Source organism: Rutilus rutilus (genome assembly GCF_951802725.1).
Source record: "Rutilus rutilus genome assembly, chromosome: 4".
Classification (NCBI taxonomy): domain Eukaryota; kingdom Metazoa; phylum Chordata; class Actinopteri; order Cypriniformes; family Leuciscidae; genus Rutilus; species Rutilus rutilus.
Window position 1 is genome coordinate 38,067,404 of NC_140212.1, and position 20,552 is coordinate 38,087,955.

At 38.8% G+C, this 20,552-nt stretch overlaps 1 protein-coding gene across 1 annotated transcript; it reads right to left on the minus strand.

Moving 5' to 3' along the window:
- Positions 1 to 755: 755 nt before the first annotated feature.
- Positions 756 to 15,629, minus strand: LOC311289215 (tripartite motif-containing protein 16-like). The gene is made up of 6 exons (XM_084407037.1): positions 14,989 to 15,629; positions 10,753 to 10,848; positions 10,432 to 10,665; positions 5,101 to 5,260; positions 4,903 to 4,950; positions 756 to 1,873 (listed from the first exon to the last, which is right to left on the minus strand). The coding sequence occupies exons 1-6, from the start codon at positions 15,559 to 15,561 to the stop codon at positions 1,332 to 1,334; spliced, it is 1,653 nt and encodes a 550-aa protein (XP_084263163.1). The 5' UTR covers positions 15,562 to 15,629; the 3' UTR covers positions 756 to 1,331.
- Positions 15,630 to 20,552: the final 4,923 nt, after the last annotated feature.

A 20,552-nucleotide genomic window follows, 5' to 3' on the forward strand; every position in this document is an offset into this window, starting at 1 on the left:
GGCGCTCACCCTGTGGTCTGTGTGGGTCTAACACCCCAGTATAGTGATGGGGAAACTATACTGTCAAAGAACACCGTCTTTTGGAGGAAGCGTTAAACCGAGGCCCTGACTCTCTGTGGTCATTAAAAAATCCCAGGATGTCCTTCGGAAAAAAAGAGTAGGAGTGTAACCCCGGCATCCTGTCTAAATTTGCCCAGTGGCCTCTGTCCATCATGACTTCTTAATTATCCCCATAAATACTGATACTCCTCTCCACCAATAAGATGGCGTGTGGTGGGCGCTCTGGCACAATATGGCTGCCGTTGCATCATCCAGGTGGAGCTGCACATTGGTGGTGGTTGAGGAGGACCCCCTCCCCTCCCTCCCTCCCTCGGAGTGTTTACAGTATGATCAGATGATCTGGGTTTATATATTTTACATTTATTCATAATTTTACATTTATCAATAACATTTTTAATAAAATGATACATTTTTAATAAAATGATACATTTTATTGAAAGATAATGTTGATAGTAATAATATAAATGATTTATGTGACACTACAATAAGAACTGAATGACTGATTTCCATCAACACAAATAGAGTTTGAGAAAAGCACAGATACACACCGTCACTCATCGTGACTCACAGACACACACTGATCTTCCTGTCTTTATGAGCATTCATTACACACATTTATTCTGACGTCATTTCACTGACAGAAGTTCAGCTGTAGAATTAATGTAATGAGGAGAAATAAGAGACTCTATTACACCTCACTGTTACTGATTTATCATGCAGCTCAAAGCATTATGGGTAGAATCTCTCTACAGTCTGTTCTGATTCATCAACACAGTTTCACTGATGATTTACAACTAACATAAAACCCAGGATAGAGTGTGTGAGTGAATGTGAATGGGTCCGTCAATGTCAAGTAACTATAGCCCTATTCGCACTGGATTAGTATTACCTGGTGACCTCCAGTCATTTGTAATAATTGCGGAGGTTGTCTGTGATCTTAATCCCGTGCGGATCGGCCTTGTCTGTAATTTGTAAAGTAAAAATTCTCCCACAAATGACCTACCATATTTCGCCGAACACCGTGGTTCTGTGATAATATTAGTCCCGTGAGAATCGGCATCTCTGTGATTTGGCGGGGTCGTATATCATTTTTTTATATTTCTAAATAATTAAATCAATTTCTAATTGATTTAATTATTTAGATTGGGTATTTCTAAATCACACGAGGTCCCCAGATAATACCAATCCAGTGCGAATAGGGCTTAAGGCGAACTGCACAGTTTGCCGAAAAGATGGGTGTCCCTTATTTTGCCCTGAAGGTGGCAACCCTATCAACACAGTTTCACTGATGATTCAAAATCATCGCAAAACCCAGGATCAACCCAAAACCCTGGATAGAGTGTATGAGTGAATGTGGTCTGGACTGTGTGGATGAGGCTCATTGTGTCAGAGACGCTGTAGAAGGACAGAGTTCCTGCACTGTGATCCACATACACTCCTATTCTCCTGATGATGGGCTTTTCAGGGAGATCAGTCTTTATGTTATTGTGTTTGAATGAGTAACTGGAGGGAGAGCAGAACAAACTCCAGGACTGATCATTACGTCCAAACACACACACATCACCGTCCCCCTTCCTGCTGATGCTCTTATATGACACTGATATACACACATATTGTCCACTCCACTCAATCTCCCAGTAGCAGCGTCCACACACACTCTCTCTACACAACACCTGAGGCACATCATCAAATCTGCCTGGATGATCAGGATACGGCTGAAGCTTTGGGTAAGTGTTAGTAATCACTCTGTTCTTCTCAGACAGACTGAGGCGTTTATTCACTGTGTTCAGATCCAGAGTGAACTGATGGGAATCTGATGGAGAGAAAACACATCAGAATCAGGAATTATGAATCATCTGTCTGATATCCTGTGCAAATCATCATTATCATCATCCATCAAGACATTTTATGGATCAAATAAATTCAGCCTTGGTGAGCAGAAGAGACTTCTTTCATAAACATCAAAAACCTTTGTTATGTACGCTATACGGAGGAATGCTTGTTGTATATGTGTATGTGTGGTTAGGCTGTTTTGTGTATTTCAGATTTCATTGGAGCCACAGTCTGTCATTTTTCACCAGGGAAGATGATGCCCCAGTTCACGCTGCCAGTCTCCTCATGTCACCCTGTTTAAACACCCGCATCTCCTCTGTGTCGCCAGCTGTTTGCTCACTCTGCTGTTTGCTCGATTGCTGCTGCTTGTTGCTCTGCTTTGTGATTATCACTTGCTGCGTTTCCATTACCCTTCAAAATGCGCAAATTGAAATTGCGAATTAAAAATACGGCCAATGGAAACACATCAATTTCGCAAAAACTCCCATTTATCGCAAAAAAGTTTTTACACTTGCATGAGGTGGTTTTTCAGGCAATTCGAAAAAGAAATATTTAGCAAAACTGCAATGGAAACAGTTTTTGCGCATTTACAGTCACCTGACGTAGATGACGCGGTGTGTTTGGACAGAATACGAGACAGAGTTCTTTATTAATTTCATAAAAGACAAAAGAATTACAGGAATACTGGATTCTAAACCTCAAAGAAATGCCACAATCAAGACCTCGAAACAGATATGAGGGAGAAACACCCAGAAACACCTCATATGTGCCGCTCACGAGTGTCAGGGTCTTTCCTTACCATGAATGCTTGGATAACACACGTCTCCTTCGATTAATAATAACGGCCAGTGCAGTGGCTGGGATATACATAAACCTACCAACATCCGTCGCCATGATTTTTGGAATGACTTATCGCGAGAGGAAAAAATGACGTTTTAGTCGCATAACATTGGTTAATGAAAACGCCGCCATTTCGCAATATTTTTTTGTCGAAATGTAGAAAAAAATCGCTACATTTTTGCGCAAATCTGTAATGGAAACGCGCCTATTGTTATTAGAGTCCTTGTATACTGTGTGTTAGATATTTGACTGAAACCTTCTTTGTTAGGATTGTGGTTGTGTGTTCTGTCTTCTCAAGTCGCCACGTTGCGTGTGAGGCTGGGAAGGAGGGAGCAGGTAAGTAAGTCACATGACATACATTGTGCACCCCATAGGACGTCCTGTTGTTTTAAACACAGTAGGTTTAGGAGAGAGTGCCACCCCCTGTATGTTTTGTTAATCTGATTAGTCAGCATAGTTTAGTGAGGGCGTTTTTATGCTGAAGACTTTTCTTTTCTACATTTTCTTTTGATAGTTAATTTAGGGGGTAAAACTTAGTTTTATTTGTTTTATTTATTTATTTCCTTCCCACCTTGTAATTGTATCGTTATTTGTTCCTTTGTAAATATTGATTTCTTTTCACCTTTGGTACTGTACACTTTGGAAAAGAAATGATGTTTTATAAACAAAGTTCGGGAGGAGCACGTTCAAATAATCAATCCAATCTACATGTCATCAAACAATTACCATGCCTACCCTATCAGCATGAGAAGAAGCATATATATATTCACTCTGTCAACTCACCTAACATTTCTTGACAGTTTTTCAGCATCCCTCCACCACCCCGACTCCTCACTCTTTCTCATTCTTTTACAGCCAGGAATACGGGGGGAGTACTCTGGGTTCGGGGCCGAATACCGAGCCCGGAGCCCTCTCCTCGGAACAGCATGCCAAATACGGTTTTATTTTATCGGACTTATTTGTAAGTGTGAACTCGTGAAATTTTTTTTGGAGTGTTCGAGTTTTCCCAGTATCCTTTTCTTTAATTGCCCAACCCTCATTTTGAGACACACAGACACTTCTTTTAATGTTATACTCTTGTTTACCCCTAGACAAATATCAAATAACACCTAAGGAACGTAACAACCTTACTGACCCCAAACTTTTGATTGGTGGTGTGTATTATATATTTTTATTTATAATATATTGTGGCGAGCAGGACGAGGCCGAGGGCCGTGAGAGTGGTGTGATGAGCGTATCGTATCTCACCGAGGAGCTTCGGAAGGAAGGATAAAAGGAGGAGCGACGACAGTGAAGGACGAGAGAGGACCAGGCCTGGACTTTTATGTTATCATTTGTTTATATGTCGCCGTGAGGGGCTACCGTCTTTACTTTTGTTCTGTTGTTGGTTTATTTTTAAAGTTTGTTAAATGTTCGCCGGTTACCGCCTCCTTCTTCCCAAAACAACATACCTTTCCTACATATATATTTTGGTGTATATTATTATTATTATTATTATCATTATTATTATTATCATTAACTATATATAATGTAAAAAGCATTTCATTGAATTCCACATAACAGATTTGACTGGATAGTTCAAATATCATTATCATTAGTTTCACAAGGATAAAAAAAGCCATGTGAATAGAAATTAAATTAATGAGTGTTAAATAAACATGTTATAAATTTGGCACTGAAATCTTAATGATGTAGATTATCACACATTGCAGCCAATCAGCAAACAAGAAGCATTTATATTAATCTTTCCAATGGAAAACAAGAACAAGAAAAAAAAAAACATATCAAAGTATCTGAATGCTAAACGCAGAAGTTGTTTACACAGGAGGTTCGGCAGCTACGCTACAGAAAGCTGAAAGTAACACTGAAGTAAATAGTCTTTGCTATGGGAGTGAGACACCATCTATTCTGGCCATCATGTCATCATCATCATTATCATTATGTCCCATAAACCCCTCTTAGGAGGTCGTTGGGGCACCACAGACATGCTATTGACTATTATAATCTGGCCACATTGGTGTAAACTGGCAGGTCGCACTGTCTACACTGGACGCCAAATCACCGACAGTAAAAGCACACAGTACCCATTATAATCAATGACACTGGACGTGCGGATGCTCAGAGGTTTTCTGCTTGTTTTCTTAGTGACATTTGTAGGCTTTGACTTACATTGTAGAAAGTCGTTCCTGGTTCTGGGAACAATGTTGGTGAAAGTGACTGTGGAAATCAACAGACATGAAGAGTGTGATTATCATGTCAAGAGAAAATGATTCCTGCATCAGATCCTAAGACATTTCTAATATGATCGTCTACATGATATGAGATGATGGAGGATATTTTCTGAGAGCAGAATCTCCAGGACTTTACCTCTGTCAGAGATCTTCTTCAGCTCCTCTTTGCAGAAATCCTCCAGTTTGTCTTTTAGCCGACGGACAGATTCTCTCACGCCATCAAAAGAGGAGAGAGAACTGAAGGGATTGTCATTTACATCTGTAGATTGACGAGGAGCTGAGAGAGACTGGAAACTCTACAGAAAACAGAAATCAAAGCTCATCACCTCCACACTTCATCAATAACCTGCACTACTGTCAGATTTGTGCAGCTCTTGTTGATCTTTAGTAACTCTCCTCAATCCAGCACTTTCACAGCATCAGCTTCATTCTTCTCATATTCATTATATCATGTTACAGCTATAAGTTCTTGCTTTTGACACTTACACTGTATGTGAACGTTTTAGGAAAACTCTTGGATGATCAAACATCTGGCAATAACATAAATGTAACAGATCAATTGCATCAATGGCGTCACATGGCAGAGTTGAGTAGATTTGATCAGGAAAAGCAGTTCAAAATCAATGAGTAGATTGAACATTATCAGTAGCGTTTTTTGGCCCGGGCGAGCCGGGCAATCGGCCGGGGCGGCATTTTTGGGGGGGCGCCGCCAGCACGAACAGAAAAATTTTAAAATTAAAAATTTGCGCCACAAAGCGGTTTTCCATTATCTATCATTTCACTGTGTGGGGAATTGCCAAATTTGCGCCCCCCTGCAGCTGCAGGCGCCCCTGCTTGCTGTGAGGATGCCGTGCACAGAAGCTGTTTGTTTGAGAAGGGGAAAGGGGAGGGGGCGCGGAGGCGCGGACGCGGATGACAGTTCACCTCTGGGCCAAGAGGGGGGAATGGGGGATCCATATAGTTATCTAAGTAAGTGACACCTCTACTTTCTTTCAAATAACGCACATTTCATTCATAATATTATAAATACAGGCCTCTATATTTCCTGCACATTTTTGTTCTTCTGAATTGTCTGAATGGCTAATAAAAATAGGTAATACAAAACGATTACTTGGTCACCACCACCAAGGTGAATTGGTTTAGTCTTGACTTCTGGTCGTGACTCGTCGTGAGTGACAGTTGTTATGGGGGGGATCAGGGGAAATCTGTTGATTGTCGATGTCGAGTACCAAATAAGAGATGGACAAGAAAGGTCAAAGCCATCAGATGCCCAATTTAGAAACGAGCGAAAGATAAAGGTAGGGCTGTCCCCGACTATGGATTTTCATAGTCGAATCAGAATCGTCATGTCTTGCCTATAGTCGACTAATAGTCGAATCATGTGTATGGGGGCGGGGCTTTAACGTTTCAAAGCCGCGATGTACAGAAAATCACACAAAGATATAGAAGAAAATGTATAAAAACATTTTGGATCAATAAAACTAAGAAATAACATAACTCCAGAAAGGCCACACTGCAGACAGGATTTGCATTTCACATGCAAATCAAATTAAATCGGCTAAATTACCTGTGCGAGCAGGCCAGCCTACAGCACAACATCGATGCACCGAAAAAATAAACAATTAATTTACTAAAATTAAATTAGAACAGAATAGGCCTATACCTTTCTAATAAATAAAAAATACAAAACGAAATAAATTAGAATCAAGTCACAAGATGAGGAGCAAATGTGTGCAAAATGCCTAAAGTGCAGGGGAACATATATTCAAAACACAAGCCACAAATAGTTAGATTAGATAACCCTGACAGATTAATAAATAAAATAAAAATAAAGAAATTATTAAAATAACGATAGTAGCCAGAATTTTCAACTTTGTCTTTGTAACTGCAGAAACAACAATAAATGCTAAACTGGAGTGGCAGTCTTTTTAGCTAATTATGTTCACAGCATCCAAAAATCAAATTAGAACCGGCTGAAAAGTTTTGAAATCACTTGTACCCTACCTGATCGAGAGAACAAATCCAGTCTTTCACTCTGTCTGTGTCCGTTGGAGTCTTTTCAAATTGTGCGCGCGGATAAAATACATTCTAACGTGAAACCCAGTCTATGCGTGAAACGTGTTAACGTTGGCCGGCAGAAGTGCGATAATGGTTTTCCTGATGCTAAATCCAGCCTTGGAGAATATCCTTTCTGATGTACATCCACACTTTAGATTTACATCCACACTTTAGATTTTCTTATCCCAGACATTGTTAAAGATTTAAATCCTTGCCGCGAAGACGCTCCTCTGTCGGTCACGGATTGAAAGTGAAACTTAAATCTGTCACGGGGTGTTTGGATTTATTCATGCACGTTAAAAAATATTTATTAAAAGCTTCTTTCTTTGCACATTTTTATATACAGCATTATCATAATAGGCTGAATATTAACGTATTGACATAAAAGCTAGTTCTATGTGAAATTGAGCGCCCTCATATAGCCAAAAGGGGCATGATCCTCGTTTCAAAACACCTCTGCGAAGATTCGACCATGAGATCGGTAGTCGAATCAGGCTCCTCCTATCGAAGCATCGAATCTTCGACTATTCGGGGTCACCCCTAGATAAAGGTATGCAACTATGTTTTCTCTGTATGATTACGGTATCCACGTCATGAATGAAGGGGCAATATTAATTGGTGGGTATAACTCTTATTTGTTAGCCTTTTTGCTATGATTCTTGCTATGCTTAACAATAATTCGGTTTTAACTCAAACACGAGATCTAATTTCACCATAATATTGTGCTTTGCAACAAAACTGTTACAAGTTCAGTTATTACACTGCAAAAAATGCTTTTCTTACTTAGTATTTTTTTCTTGTTTCCAGTCCAAATATCAAAAATTTCTTAAATAAAGATGCATAACGTTATTTTACTAAAGTAGTAAAATGACATAAGATATTAAGTCTTGTTTTCTGGGGAAATAAATAAAAATTTAGTTTTTGCTTAAAACAAGCAAAACATGATCTGCCAATGGGGTAAGAAAAATTATATGAGATATACAATGATATACAATGTAGAACCGCCACTGAACATTATTTATAACTTTTGAGCAGTTAGTGGCTCTGAAATTCACAAGGACTCTAAGGACACAATCCCAAGGTCAGGTTTTGTGGTTTTAAATACGCTGAAGCATTGCTAATATACAGCCTCAGTTCCTGCTTGAGGACTTCACTGTCAAATTAATTGCATGTGTTAAAGGCAAACAATTATGAAAATACTGTCAATTGTGTCAAGTTTGAAGATCATCTGATGCAACTTTGGTGAACATTACTAAACTTGCTACCATCACTAGTCCACTGATTTCACCATGATGTCAGAATTCAGGGAAAAAAATGTGTTTAAATGTGTTTAAAAGGGTTAAAATGTGTGTTAACTCTTGGTGTCTGGAAGCTGAATATATCTTTCAGAAAAAAAGAGTTTTTCTAATGGTGCGTTCACACCGGACGCGAATAGCGCGTCAGGCGCGAGTGATTTCAATGTTAAGTCAATGCAAAGACGCGTTAAGCCTTGTTTATACTTTCGCCTGGCTCCGCAGCGTGAGTCTCCGCAGACTGCGCGCGCACCTCCCCAAACGGACGAGGCGTTTATACTCGACGCGCTCGCCGTTGTACTATTCTTTGAAACGATAGGGGGCGACTCGAGTAATTATCCTCTAAACCATCAGGAATCAGCGGTTAGAAGAAGAAGCTATACACACCTGACAATGTTTATTTTAGTACACCCCCACCAATACCACACTACAAAAAGATTGTGTAAAACCCAGTAAACCCTGAGATTATTTCTAGTGACAGCAAAACAAAATATATGGATATGAGAATGTGTATAAATAAATTAACAATCTCTTATATTTTCTAATTTCACTAAACATTTCATTAAGTTTCGTGAACATTTTTATTAAACATGGACCTTTATGTTCATTAAAAATACTTTTTTATGCTATTGTATGCTCATTTTTTAAATGTAAGCAACTAATTTATACGTGCAAACTGGGTGCCGGTGTGGTGAGAAGTTCGAGCTCGGCCAGATTCGGCTCGAAGTCGTTCATCATCGGATGCGGCGCCGCACGCGTTGTTACAAAAATTGTCGCGCACACCGCCAGGCGAAATTGGGTCTTGCGAACCCAACGCGCACGACCGCCCACACCGCAATGACGTCATTTTTGCCGCGCGCACCTTCGCGCTCGTGCGGACGCGTCGAGTATAAACAAGGCTTTACACGCGTAAAAAGTTCCTGCGGCGCGAATGGGGCGTAGAGCGTGGCGCGGTAGACGCGAATACGCCTCATTCGTGCGTCAAGTTCACGCGAATTGAGCGTCTGGCGCGTTAAGCGCGAATGATTTTATTAGTGCTATTTGTGCATTCACGCGTTTGACGCGAATTCGCGTCTGCCGCCCGAGTTGAAAAATCTGAACTTCTGCGTCAATTCGCGCCGCGTTAACCAATCAGGAGTCTGCTTGCTGCTGTCACGTGGTGAAGTGATAGTTTATAATGTTATTTTATGTTTGGCCTCAATAAATTATTTTGTAATATGACTAAAATGCACAACAAAGTAAATAAAAACATAAAACTCGATTTCAATATATGAGAGATACTCATTTTGTATTGAATGCTATTTATTCCATATCTATTCTAGATTATATGAAACATTATTAATCTAATGTAAAGACAACAAACACAATTTAGTGTATAAAAACGAAAAAAAAATCACAGGACAGGTTTCACTTTTGAAGTTTCACCATTTATTATCAAAACAAAAATAAATGACAGATTAGGTTGGTGCGGGCGAGGGTGAACCTCGCGCCGGGCTGTACAGCGCGGGCTCGTCAGGCAGCGACCACTCGAGGCCGAGGCCTATACGGCCTACGCTGTCCTCGTCAGCGTCCTCACCGTTAGGTCCACCAAACCTACCTCCTGGAGCAAATTGTGAAACTCCTGAAACCCTCCGGAGGGTCTGGTGGACCAGAGTACAGCGACGATGTCCCCTACGCAGCTGTTTCTGCTCTCCAGAGCATATACGAGCGGTGACTCTCTCAATTAATGCTAATGCTAATGCTCAATAAACATCTAAAAAAGATGGCCGCAAACGGGTTTCGAAACTTTTGCCTCCGGATTTCACCTCTGACGCACGTAAATTTCGCTTCAAACTTTTTACGCGCGTCGATTTCGCTTTTGACGCGCGAATGAACACAAAGTGGTCACGCGTATAACTAGACGCGGCAGGCGCAAATTTAGACGCATATTCGCGTTTGGTGTGAACGCAGCATAAGAGATTTTCAGAGCTGAACTGCATTTCTTAGTGCATCTCTTTTAAAAGAAGAAGATCAGATGAGAGTCTGTCTGATGATTATATAACAACCGAACACGCAGATCAACACTTCAGTCAACGGCTCATTCTGCTCTCATGAAATGTTTCTATGATCTATGTTACCTGCAGGAAATGGATGTGATCCTGTGTGTGTGAAAGCTGCCCCAGCTCAGCGTCTCTCCTCCTCAGATCATTGATCTCCTGCTCCAGTCGCTCCAGTCGTTCTTCAGCTCGACTCACTGCAGTCTTTTTCTGATCTCTGATCCGCTGTGTCGCCTCAGAGCAGCTTCTCTCAATGGAGCGGATGAGCTCAGTGAAGATCCTCTCACTGTCCTCCACTGCTGTCTGTGCAGAGTGCTGTTAGGACACACATCACAATCACACAGTGAGCTTCAGTGAGTCCTGACTGAGACTTCTCAAACTTCTCTTCTTCTCCAGACTCACCTTATGAGACGCCACAGCCTCTCTCAGCTGCTGAAGATCTTTCTCTCTCTGCTGGATCCTCTGCTGGAACGACCTCTGCGTCTCCTTCAGCTGGTGCTAAAGGACAAACCAATGACAGGAGAAACATCACAGAAATCAAGTAAACAGATATCAATCCAGTATCAGTGAAGTGGTGAGATTGAGGTGTTAAAGATCTTGCTTGCTTGACAATTATAGGTTCATTCATAAGTGCCAGTATTATTTCATCATTGCCTAGTTTTATAGGGATAGTTCACTCAGAAATGTAAATTATTTCATTGTTTACTGATCCTCTAGTCTTTCCAAACTTCTCTTGCAGAACACAAAAGAAGATATTCTGAAGAATGTCGCTGTTTCTAAAGCCCAAATTAAATATGATGACACGTCAGTAACATCAAACCTCACTGGCTCATGCACATCATGACTTGATTATTTTTTGTCGCTTCAGAAGACTTGAGGTATGGTCGACTCTCTAATCGTGAGGTGGGGTGGGAGGGAAAGAGAGAGGGGACGGTATTGGAAAAGGTCCACAAACCTGGACTCGAACTCGGGTCGCCCGAAGCGCAACGCCACTACATGTCGGCGCACTTGCCCATGAGGCTATTGGTGTCAACTGAATAGGTACTTTTTTTAAAATAAGTAATTACTTCATGACTGCTAAAAAAGTATGCTCTTTATAGTATGAATGTAATCCAGATGTAGTACATTCACCATGTTGTCATTATCATGTGACCTACCAGCGTCAGTTGCGTCACGTCACTTCCATTAACAAATCTTCTCCCGTGGCCTCATAAAGTGTCCATTATATCCACACTTCAGAATCTCACTGGAAGTAGGAGGTCAACCGGGTACTTTTTGCCTATTCTTTTATGAGTTCTGTTTATTAAGACATAGTTTTGTCAAATACTGATTTTCACCTGATTTTCACCTTAAAGTATTTGATTTCAGATGCAGCCTTAGATTCCCCCCCTTGGAGTTATATGGATTTGCTTTATGCCACTTTAATGTCCTTTTTGATGATTGAAACTTTTGGAACCTATTGACTTTCAATATACGGACAGATGAAACATTCCTTAAAATACCATATTTTGTGTTCCTTAGAAAAATGAAAGTCATACCAGTAAATGATGACTTAATTTTTTGGGTGAACTACTGGTTTAAAGGGGTCCTATTATGCTTTTTTCCCCCATGTTCATCACTATTCCTCAACAGTATACAACCACAATCTTTTGTTGTGTTCTCACTATTTTTATGACAATTGCTTTCTGAACTGTGCAGTTCGATGCAGGTCAGATGTTATAAATGAAGTTACAAACATAGGTTCGGGAGGAGCTTAATCATTCAGTCTTGTCAATCATCATTATGAGCATATATAAGCAGCAGTCATTGCACCATCCCAGCAACACTTTTTCCAGCATCACTCCACTTCGCCACCTCCATTTCTCTCATTCTCCCTTTACATACCATTATTGGGGGGTTGAGCTCAAGCCAAGCCTCCGTTGAGGACTGCAAGCCAAGTTCATTTACCATTAACTATTAAGACTGGATGGGCAGGCGAACTCGAGAAATGACAGTTGTAAGAAAGGTATTAAATAAAGAATCACCACTGTGAAACGTGCTGCATAATTCATGCTTGCGAAGGTGGTTTAGGTTGATCAGCTTGTTCTTCCTGGCTGTCATTATCAGACTCAGGTTTGAACTGATACAGAAAAACTGGTAACACTTTATAATAACTGCACGCTATTAATCATTATTACACGGCTTGGTTGAATTCTAATGTAGAATGCGGTCTGTTATTTCTTGATAACAGACCGCTGCTAAGTATAACCAAAGTCCTTTTAGGCAAGTCGTGCCACTCGGCCGCCATCTTGGCAACGCCTCCGGGCAGCTATTTCGGACTAACAAGACTAGGCTCCTATCTAAATGAATGGGCAGAGAGTCAGAACTGCACTTTAACTGGTCACCGGGACATAAAAACTGCATGTATAGAAACAGCAGTAAAATATGATAAAAATCGCTGAAAAAGTTTGATGACTTTGCCTCAAAATAAGGTTTAAAATGCCTTTTTCCCCACAGGTTATACTTTACTACGCATGCGCAAGAGTTTACGACACCAACTTCATTTACGTCTCTATCCAGAATGCCGGTGTTGTGCAATAATCAATGTCAATATTGTTCTCCATTATTTAAATATAAGCAGGTTTGCACTTTATCAGTAATAACAATGTATTGTATAGATAAGTTGTTTTAACTATTCATTTACATGAATCGGTTCAAAAGAGTCATTAGTTCACGAATTGGACGTGTCATACGGTTGTGTGATTATCCCATCAGTTAGGACATGGACATCCCACAAGGTTAGTGTCAACACAGAAAACATTACATCACTGGATAGGTTTTTTCGTTTATTTAGAGAGTAATTTTATGTCAGCTGAATGTGCGGAATGCATTTCAGAGAAGATAAGGCAACGTATTTTAGCACAAATCACACCCAGCGGTAATTCAGGAAAAAAAAAATCTCAGAATGCTTCACATGAAACTTCGGTCTTCCGACCTTTTACCATAATGTTGTTTTATTTTGATTAATACGCGTGCGGGAGAGAGAGCAAGACAGCGCTTAATTTGGAGACGGTGAAGTCTTGTCTGGCTCTGAGAGAGAGAGAGAGAGAGAGAGAGAGAGAGAGAGCGCGCGCGCGCAACCGGGGCGCTCTCTCTCTCTCCGCTGTCGCAAAACCTCAACTGTGCGCATGCGCCAGTGGAACCAGACGATAGGCTTAAATGTTTCCTGGCTTGACTTTTAAAAGCAGATGATTGGCTTACCAGCGGGAGGGGCGGGACATGTGCACACAACCGCCATCTTTGCCGTTACGGGTTTTCCTTATATAGTTGTATTGAGGATTGAGGAAGTGGCATGTCTCATAATAAATAGTCTCTGGTATAACACACCGTTGCCATGAAAAACAGAGCGTTGCTATGGACGCAGGATTCTAACCATAGAGACGGAACAGACTATTTTCTTTAGCGGAAGCAATACAATCATTTTTAAATCAATAAACTCCTTTTTAAATCAATATTTTGTGTCAAATTATTTATTTATTTGGTAGGTAGCCATGTAATAAGCGGGATAATGTAGTGCGAGGCGGTTGTTATAGCGAATACAAACCCTTCAGGCTGATTCAAGACCCCTCCGCTTCGCGTCGGAGTCCTGATCAGCCTGTCGGGGTTGTATTCGCTATAACAACCTACATTATCCCTTACTTAATAAGCAGTTTATAAATACAGTTATAAATGCTGAATTCTTGATTTAAAAGCATATCTATAATGTGTTTAATAATTGTATTTTCATACTTTATTATTGATCAATTTATCATTTCTAAATGAAGTATTGCATTATTTACAAACCAGTTATTTAAGAGTTGTCAGTGGTTCATAAGATCACTTAGAAAGTGTAAGTAAATGATTGATAAATTATTTAAATGTATATTCATACATCTTATTATTCAGACATATAGTAATAGTTACTTAGTGTGTTAATAAATGCTTTATTAACATGTATTTCTACTGTAATGTAGGGTTAATTCAGGGAGTTATAAAGCATTTAGTAGTGGTCAGTTAACTATTTTTGTGAGCTCGTCTAATGTGAGGACTATTTATGCCTTGTAAAGCGTTTACAAAGGAGATTTAAAGGCTGTTCAATATTAGTATGTTCTGTATCACTGTGTTGTGTTTGTTTCCTTTTTAGAAGATCAATGAGCCTTTAAATCTTATAAATGCTTTACAAGGCATAACTAGTCCTCACTTTAGATGAGATCACAAAAATAGTTAACTGACCAGTACTAAATGCTTTATAACTACCTGAATTTTCTACATTTGATTCTACATTTGAATGATTAATATCGTGCAGTTATTATAAAGTGTTACCGAAAAACTGAAGCTACAGTTAGTGCAGTTACATTAGTGTTTGCAGCGTCTCCGCAGCTGATTCTCGTCGTTTACGGTAAGCCGTGTTACATTTCTGAAGCAATCTAAGCAGTAGACCAATCACAACAGACTGGGACCGGCTGACCAATCAGAGCAGACTGTGATTTTCAGAAGGCGAGTTTTAAAGAAACTGAAACTAAAAAGTAGACATTAAATTATGAAAACGTATTCTAGTAGCTCCCATAAACAACATTATGAACCTGTAAATGAGCATAATGCGTCTCTTTAAGTTCATACCTGTTTCTTTGTCCTCTGAGCTGCAGCTGATACAGTGTCGTGGTTTGTATGTTCATCCATCGAACACAGCACACATATACACTTCTGATCAGTGCGGCAGAAAACCTCGAGGAGCTTGTCGTGTTTCTGGCAGATCATCTCCTGCAGTCGTCCAGTGGCATCAGTCAGATTGTGTCTCTTTCCTTTAAACCAACTCTCATGTTGTTCAAGATGATTCTGACAGTAAGAGTTCAGACACACCAGACAGGACTTGACAGCTTTGTGTTTTCTTCCAGTACAGACGTCACACTGCACATCTCCAGCTCCAGTGTAACAGTCAGCAGAAAGTTTAGTCTTCTTCAGTTTCTCCACCATTTCAGCCAGAATGGTGCTTTTAGCTAAAGCAGGTCTTCTTCTGAAGGTCTGTCTGCACTGAGGACAGCTGTAGACTCTCTTCTCATCCTCCTGATCCCAGCAGTCTGTAATACATCTCTTACAGTAACTGTGTCCACAGGAAGTGGTCACTGGAACCTTGAGGAGATCCAGACACACTGAACACATGAATTCATCCCGAGTAATTCTGGCTTCTGCCATTTTACTACATGAATACAGAGACACAAACACACAACAGCTCAACTACACTTCAGTTTCACTTTCCCTGAACTCATGTGTTTCCTGTTTCCTGGTTCTGTGTTTGAGTGACGTGTGCAAATGTCTGGAAGTCTGGTAAGTCACAGATCATAAAACGTCCACTAGATGTCAGTCTCAGACAGACACTCAAAGAATATAAGTTACAGAGAATCAGGACAACACAATTAATAACTGCAGTAAAACTACATCATAATTATCACATCTTTTTGGAAGGTGCATTGGAAGATCCTCGCAGCTCTGTAGATCCACATCTTCAGAAATATTTCTGTAAAGCAGTTTCCTCATTACTGGTCCTGAAGAGCCTCATTGCTATTAAGTGTTTAGTTTTCATGTGGGTTCCCATACACATTGTGTTTAATCAATCTCATAAACACACTCAAAGAATATAAGTTACAGAGAAGCCAAGCAACACCCTTAAAAGTTCAGTAATTCTGTATCCTAAATACTACACTAGTCCAGTTCCTTAAAGTCACCATGAAATAAAAAATTTCCAAATCTTGTTTTTATTGAATATTGCAATATTTATTCTACATGATTTATCCATGCACATCATTATTTTGTTAAATTCATGTGCGCTCGTAATCTTTAATCAAAATAACTTCTTCTCTGAAGTTCTCTGATGACGTGTTTACTGGCGTGAGGGTGGGGCTATCTGTCACTCACATGAGATCCACCAATAGCAAACCACAACCATCCATTAAATTCCCCACGGACAACATTAAGTCCCGCCCTACATTTGTTCTTGTTCCAGAGGCCGTTTCACTCAGATATACATCACAATAGCGACGCACCGTATTGACATTAATATGTCATGAATGTTTTCACTTTGAGTATCATGAAATATTTTAGTCTTTTCAGAAATGCACATTGAAAGGAAAAGCCATTGAAAAGCCGTCATTTAAAAAAGCAAAAAGCCCTATATAAAAAGATGCTAAGTCGAAATTTGGTTATTAATTGACGTTTTTTCTTTTTTTTCAATTTCAAACATAAATTCATTATTATGTAATATTAATTATATTAAACCATATATATTTATTGTTTATAATAAGACTCTCAAAATAGAACAACTGACAAAAAAGGAACAAGAAAGTTTTTATTGATACGTCAAAATACATATCTGACCAACTCTCATTAATGGTTTGCAGCCACATATTCCCCACCACCAGATCGTCCAGGGGCATGTTTAAGGTGGTCTCCCACGGCTTTGTAGATTTCGTTATTAGTGGCCTTACTATTCCACTTTTTGATTGCATCTGTAATGATGACAATTAAAGAAAAACATTTGTGTTCTGTTCAGTTTGTTATTCAATTAGAGAGGTAATGGAACACAGGCCTTTATTCGGTTCGGTTCGCATATGATGTTTTAACCACTGCACCTGAGGAAATAAAAAATTTTGATATATAAATTATAACATGGCTTAATTCAATGTTGTTTCAGTTGCCTCCCGTCGAATCACAACATAAGCAATTGTTACTTTAGTGATTTGTTCCTTAAGAAACAAAGTCTCGTCTTTCAAATTTATTGGGAATTCAAAACAATAAATGCTGAAACAATTTTCTTGATGTGGCGTAAAAGATCACTGTAAACACTTCATATGTATAGATATGCACTTGATATGTAAAGATCTGCATTGTATCAGTTTAAAATATTCATTAGGCTATATTTTACTTCTTAGTGATGTCTTAATTATTGTAGGCTACACTGCCGTTCAAAAGTTAAAATAAGTTTCTTATGCTCATCAAGGCTACATTTATTCGATAATAAAGAAAAAACTGAAATATTGTGAAAAATTATTACAATTTAAAATAATGGGTCTCTATTTTAATATACTTTTATTTTTATTTCTGTGATGCAAAGCTGAATTTTCATCAACCATTACTCCAGTCTTCAGTGTCACGTCACAGTTGTGCTGCTGTGTATATTTTTATAACCTGTGATGCCCTTTCAGCCAAAAGTGATTTGAGAACACCAGAGGGTTAATACTACAATTTACAACATTAGCTGAGATAGACTTGTATTTTTAATTCATTTAAAATTACATTTTTATTTTTAACTGATTAAATCGATACAATTTTTTATGTATTAAATTATTTTATTATTATATATTAATTATTAAAATAAATATTTAAATTATAATTTAATTTATTTGTTTGATAAAAAAAGAATCAACAACAAATAAAGATTATGCTTCCCCGCAAACGTTCCCTGGTGCTATTTTGCAGTTCCAGAAAACAATTCCGCCACAGACCAGGAAAAACCTAATCTAAAGTCAGTGGCGCGTTATTCAGATGCTATTTTAAGGGCGCATGCTTGGCCATAATGTAGTGTGTGCACATACACTTTTCTTCTCTCATCTACATCTACACATACACTTTGCTTCTCTCATCTACACACAGGCGCAGCAGTTCTCATTTTTAGAAAACCATACATTATTGCAAGGAAAAATATTCCACACGAGGGAAATCATTGTGGTGTCCATGAAGATGTGGAAAAATAGGCGTAAATCTAGCTTACGCATTTACCCAAATTATTATACGCCTGTTTAACCGAAGCTAATTTGGGTGGGTTTCTCCTATCCCCATACAATGTCACTTCTCTGTCTTTTACGGCCCTGACGAGAACGTCGGTCTCCTCGGCTGTGAACCGCTCCTGGCGTGCACCTGGCAAGTCCGCCGTTATAATAGCAAACCGCCATGTAACAAGCACACCTGCTCTTAAAGGGAATGTGAGATGTCGCTCTGATTGGTTTATTTCACGTTACGCCCAAACCACACCTATGAGTAATGAAGCTGCTTCAGACCAACCCATTTTAGATTTGCGTCAGGCGCAAGAGTCATTCATCCCGCCGGTATAATAGCAACAGCGCCCAAGACCCGCCCACAAAGTTACTTGCTTTACGCGTTTGATACTTGCGTTTCAGATCATTAAAATAGGGCCCAATGACTTTCAATGAGATTCACAAGTAAAAATGAATTTTAATCTTGTATTACTTTTTACATGCAGGAATTCAGTTACAGATAAATAAATAAATATTTTTTTAATAGATACAATTTCATTTTTGAGACCAAGAAATAAAAAAATAGTATGAAAATGAAAATCACAAGTGATTAAATGGCATTGAAATGTTATTACAGATATCAAAAATGAGTTACTACTTTAAAGTCTGAAAAAAATATATAAGCAAATTATTTCTTACTAATAAGAATATAATTTTTAACATCAATAATTGCTGTTACTACTAAACCTATACATTTCTGGTATATAAAATCAATTTCCACTAAATTAAATATTAATTCTTATATCTGATATAAAGAATTGTCCATTTTAACAAGTGAAAACTTAACGATCAAAAATTCATATCCTGAGAATAATTAAAAGTCAAAACAGCTTGCCATAGACTTTTCTGCGCATCAATTTGATTGGATATCTGTGTTGTCAGTCAATAATCTGTTGAAAAGGAAATTAGTGTGTCATCTAAAACATTTTGGCATGTGGTCCCCGTGCAATATCAGAACTGAGAAACACTGCCTTTGTAAGGGGAAGCTATGTGGACATGCATATGCAGAAAAATACAAAAACAGTAGGCTTTATGCCTATCAACAAATATACAAGACAAAGTAATTACTTACTGAATATGGGCATTGGAAATACATCCATGCTGTGGCCAGTTGGAGCCCTTGGTGTTTCTGAAAATGTAAAATTTAAAACTCAGTACCAAGAGAAAGAGAAAAATAGCTGCACTTCAAATTGTATTTTCAAGACAGGAACTAAAAACTAACCAGATGCACTTCTTTTGATTGTATTTAAATTTTAGACATGGTCATGTTCTACTTGAAATTGCACCCCCCAAAATCAGTTTCACAACAATGTAATCTAACTAGTTACCACGTCTAGAATTTTTTTTTTTTTTTTGCTTTTCAATGTAAGTCTATGGGGTGGTTGCTAGGGTGCTCGGGGTGGTTGCTAAGGCATTGCTAGGCGGTTGCTAATGTATTCTGGGTGGTTGCTAGTAGGTTAGTATGGTGTTCTGGCTGGTCGCTAAGGTGTTGCTAGGTGGTTGGTAGTTGTTAGTCTATGGGGTGGTTGCTAAGGCATTGCTAGGCGGTTGCTAATGTATTCTGGGTGGTTGCTAGTAGGTTAGTATGATGTTCTGGCTGGTCGCTAAGGTGTTGCTAGGTGGTTGATACAGTAGTTGTCACAGATAGTTACTGTGGAGTTTTATAGAGTTCTTAGCACACTGTAAAAAAAAGATTAGTTGACTCAACTTAACTAAGTCAAGTCATCTTGTTGCTTTGACTGAGTTAATTTGAGTCAATTTATAGTGTCAAGTTTATTACACTTCAAAACACAAGTTGATGCAAAATGCAGTCTGTTCACTCAACTTCCTGCAAAAAGTAAGTTGGACTTGAAAATATTATTTGAGATAACTTAAAGAGATGTTGGTTGAATTTATTTGATCAAGTTCCTACAACTGTGAATCAAGTTGGTTCAACATGGAATACATAATTGATACAACTCGCGATTTGTTGACTCAACTTTCTGTATCAAGTAATGTGGACTGCAAAACATTACTTAAGAGGACTAAAATAGATGTTGGTTGAACTTTTTCAAGTCAGAGCAACATTTTTTTTCTCATTGCCAAGTTACTTGAGTTTACAGATATTGCTAGATTAAAAAAATGTAAGCAAACTAATATCTACAAAGAATCTACATGAGAATTGGCCAGTCAAACTTAAATATTAACACATGAAAAAATAGCTGAAAAGACAATTCAATAAGGACCTTTATTAAAACCCCAACAAGTCCAACTTCAACCAGCCTTGCTTCAAAATAAGTGTCAATGGACCTTACCAAAAGATCTTCCTTTGGGACATGTTAAAAAATTAGCCTTTACACCCTCTAACACACTTTTGCTTCGAGCTGCTCACAAACT

Coding starts and splice junctions, on each gene's coding strand:
- LOC311289215 (XM_084407037.1), bottom strand. CDS start 15,561: ATGGCAGAAGCCAGAATTACTCGGGATGAATTCATGTGTTCAGTGTGT. Junction 5,261..10,431: donor ATCACATCCATTTCCTGCAG/GTAACATAGATC, acceptor TGTTTTCTGTAG/AGTTTCCAGTCTCTCTCAGC. Junction 1,874..4,902: donor CAGGAACGACTTTCTACAAT/GTAAGTCAAAGC, acceptor TCTCTCCATCAG/ATTCCCATCAGTTCACTCTG.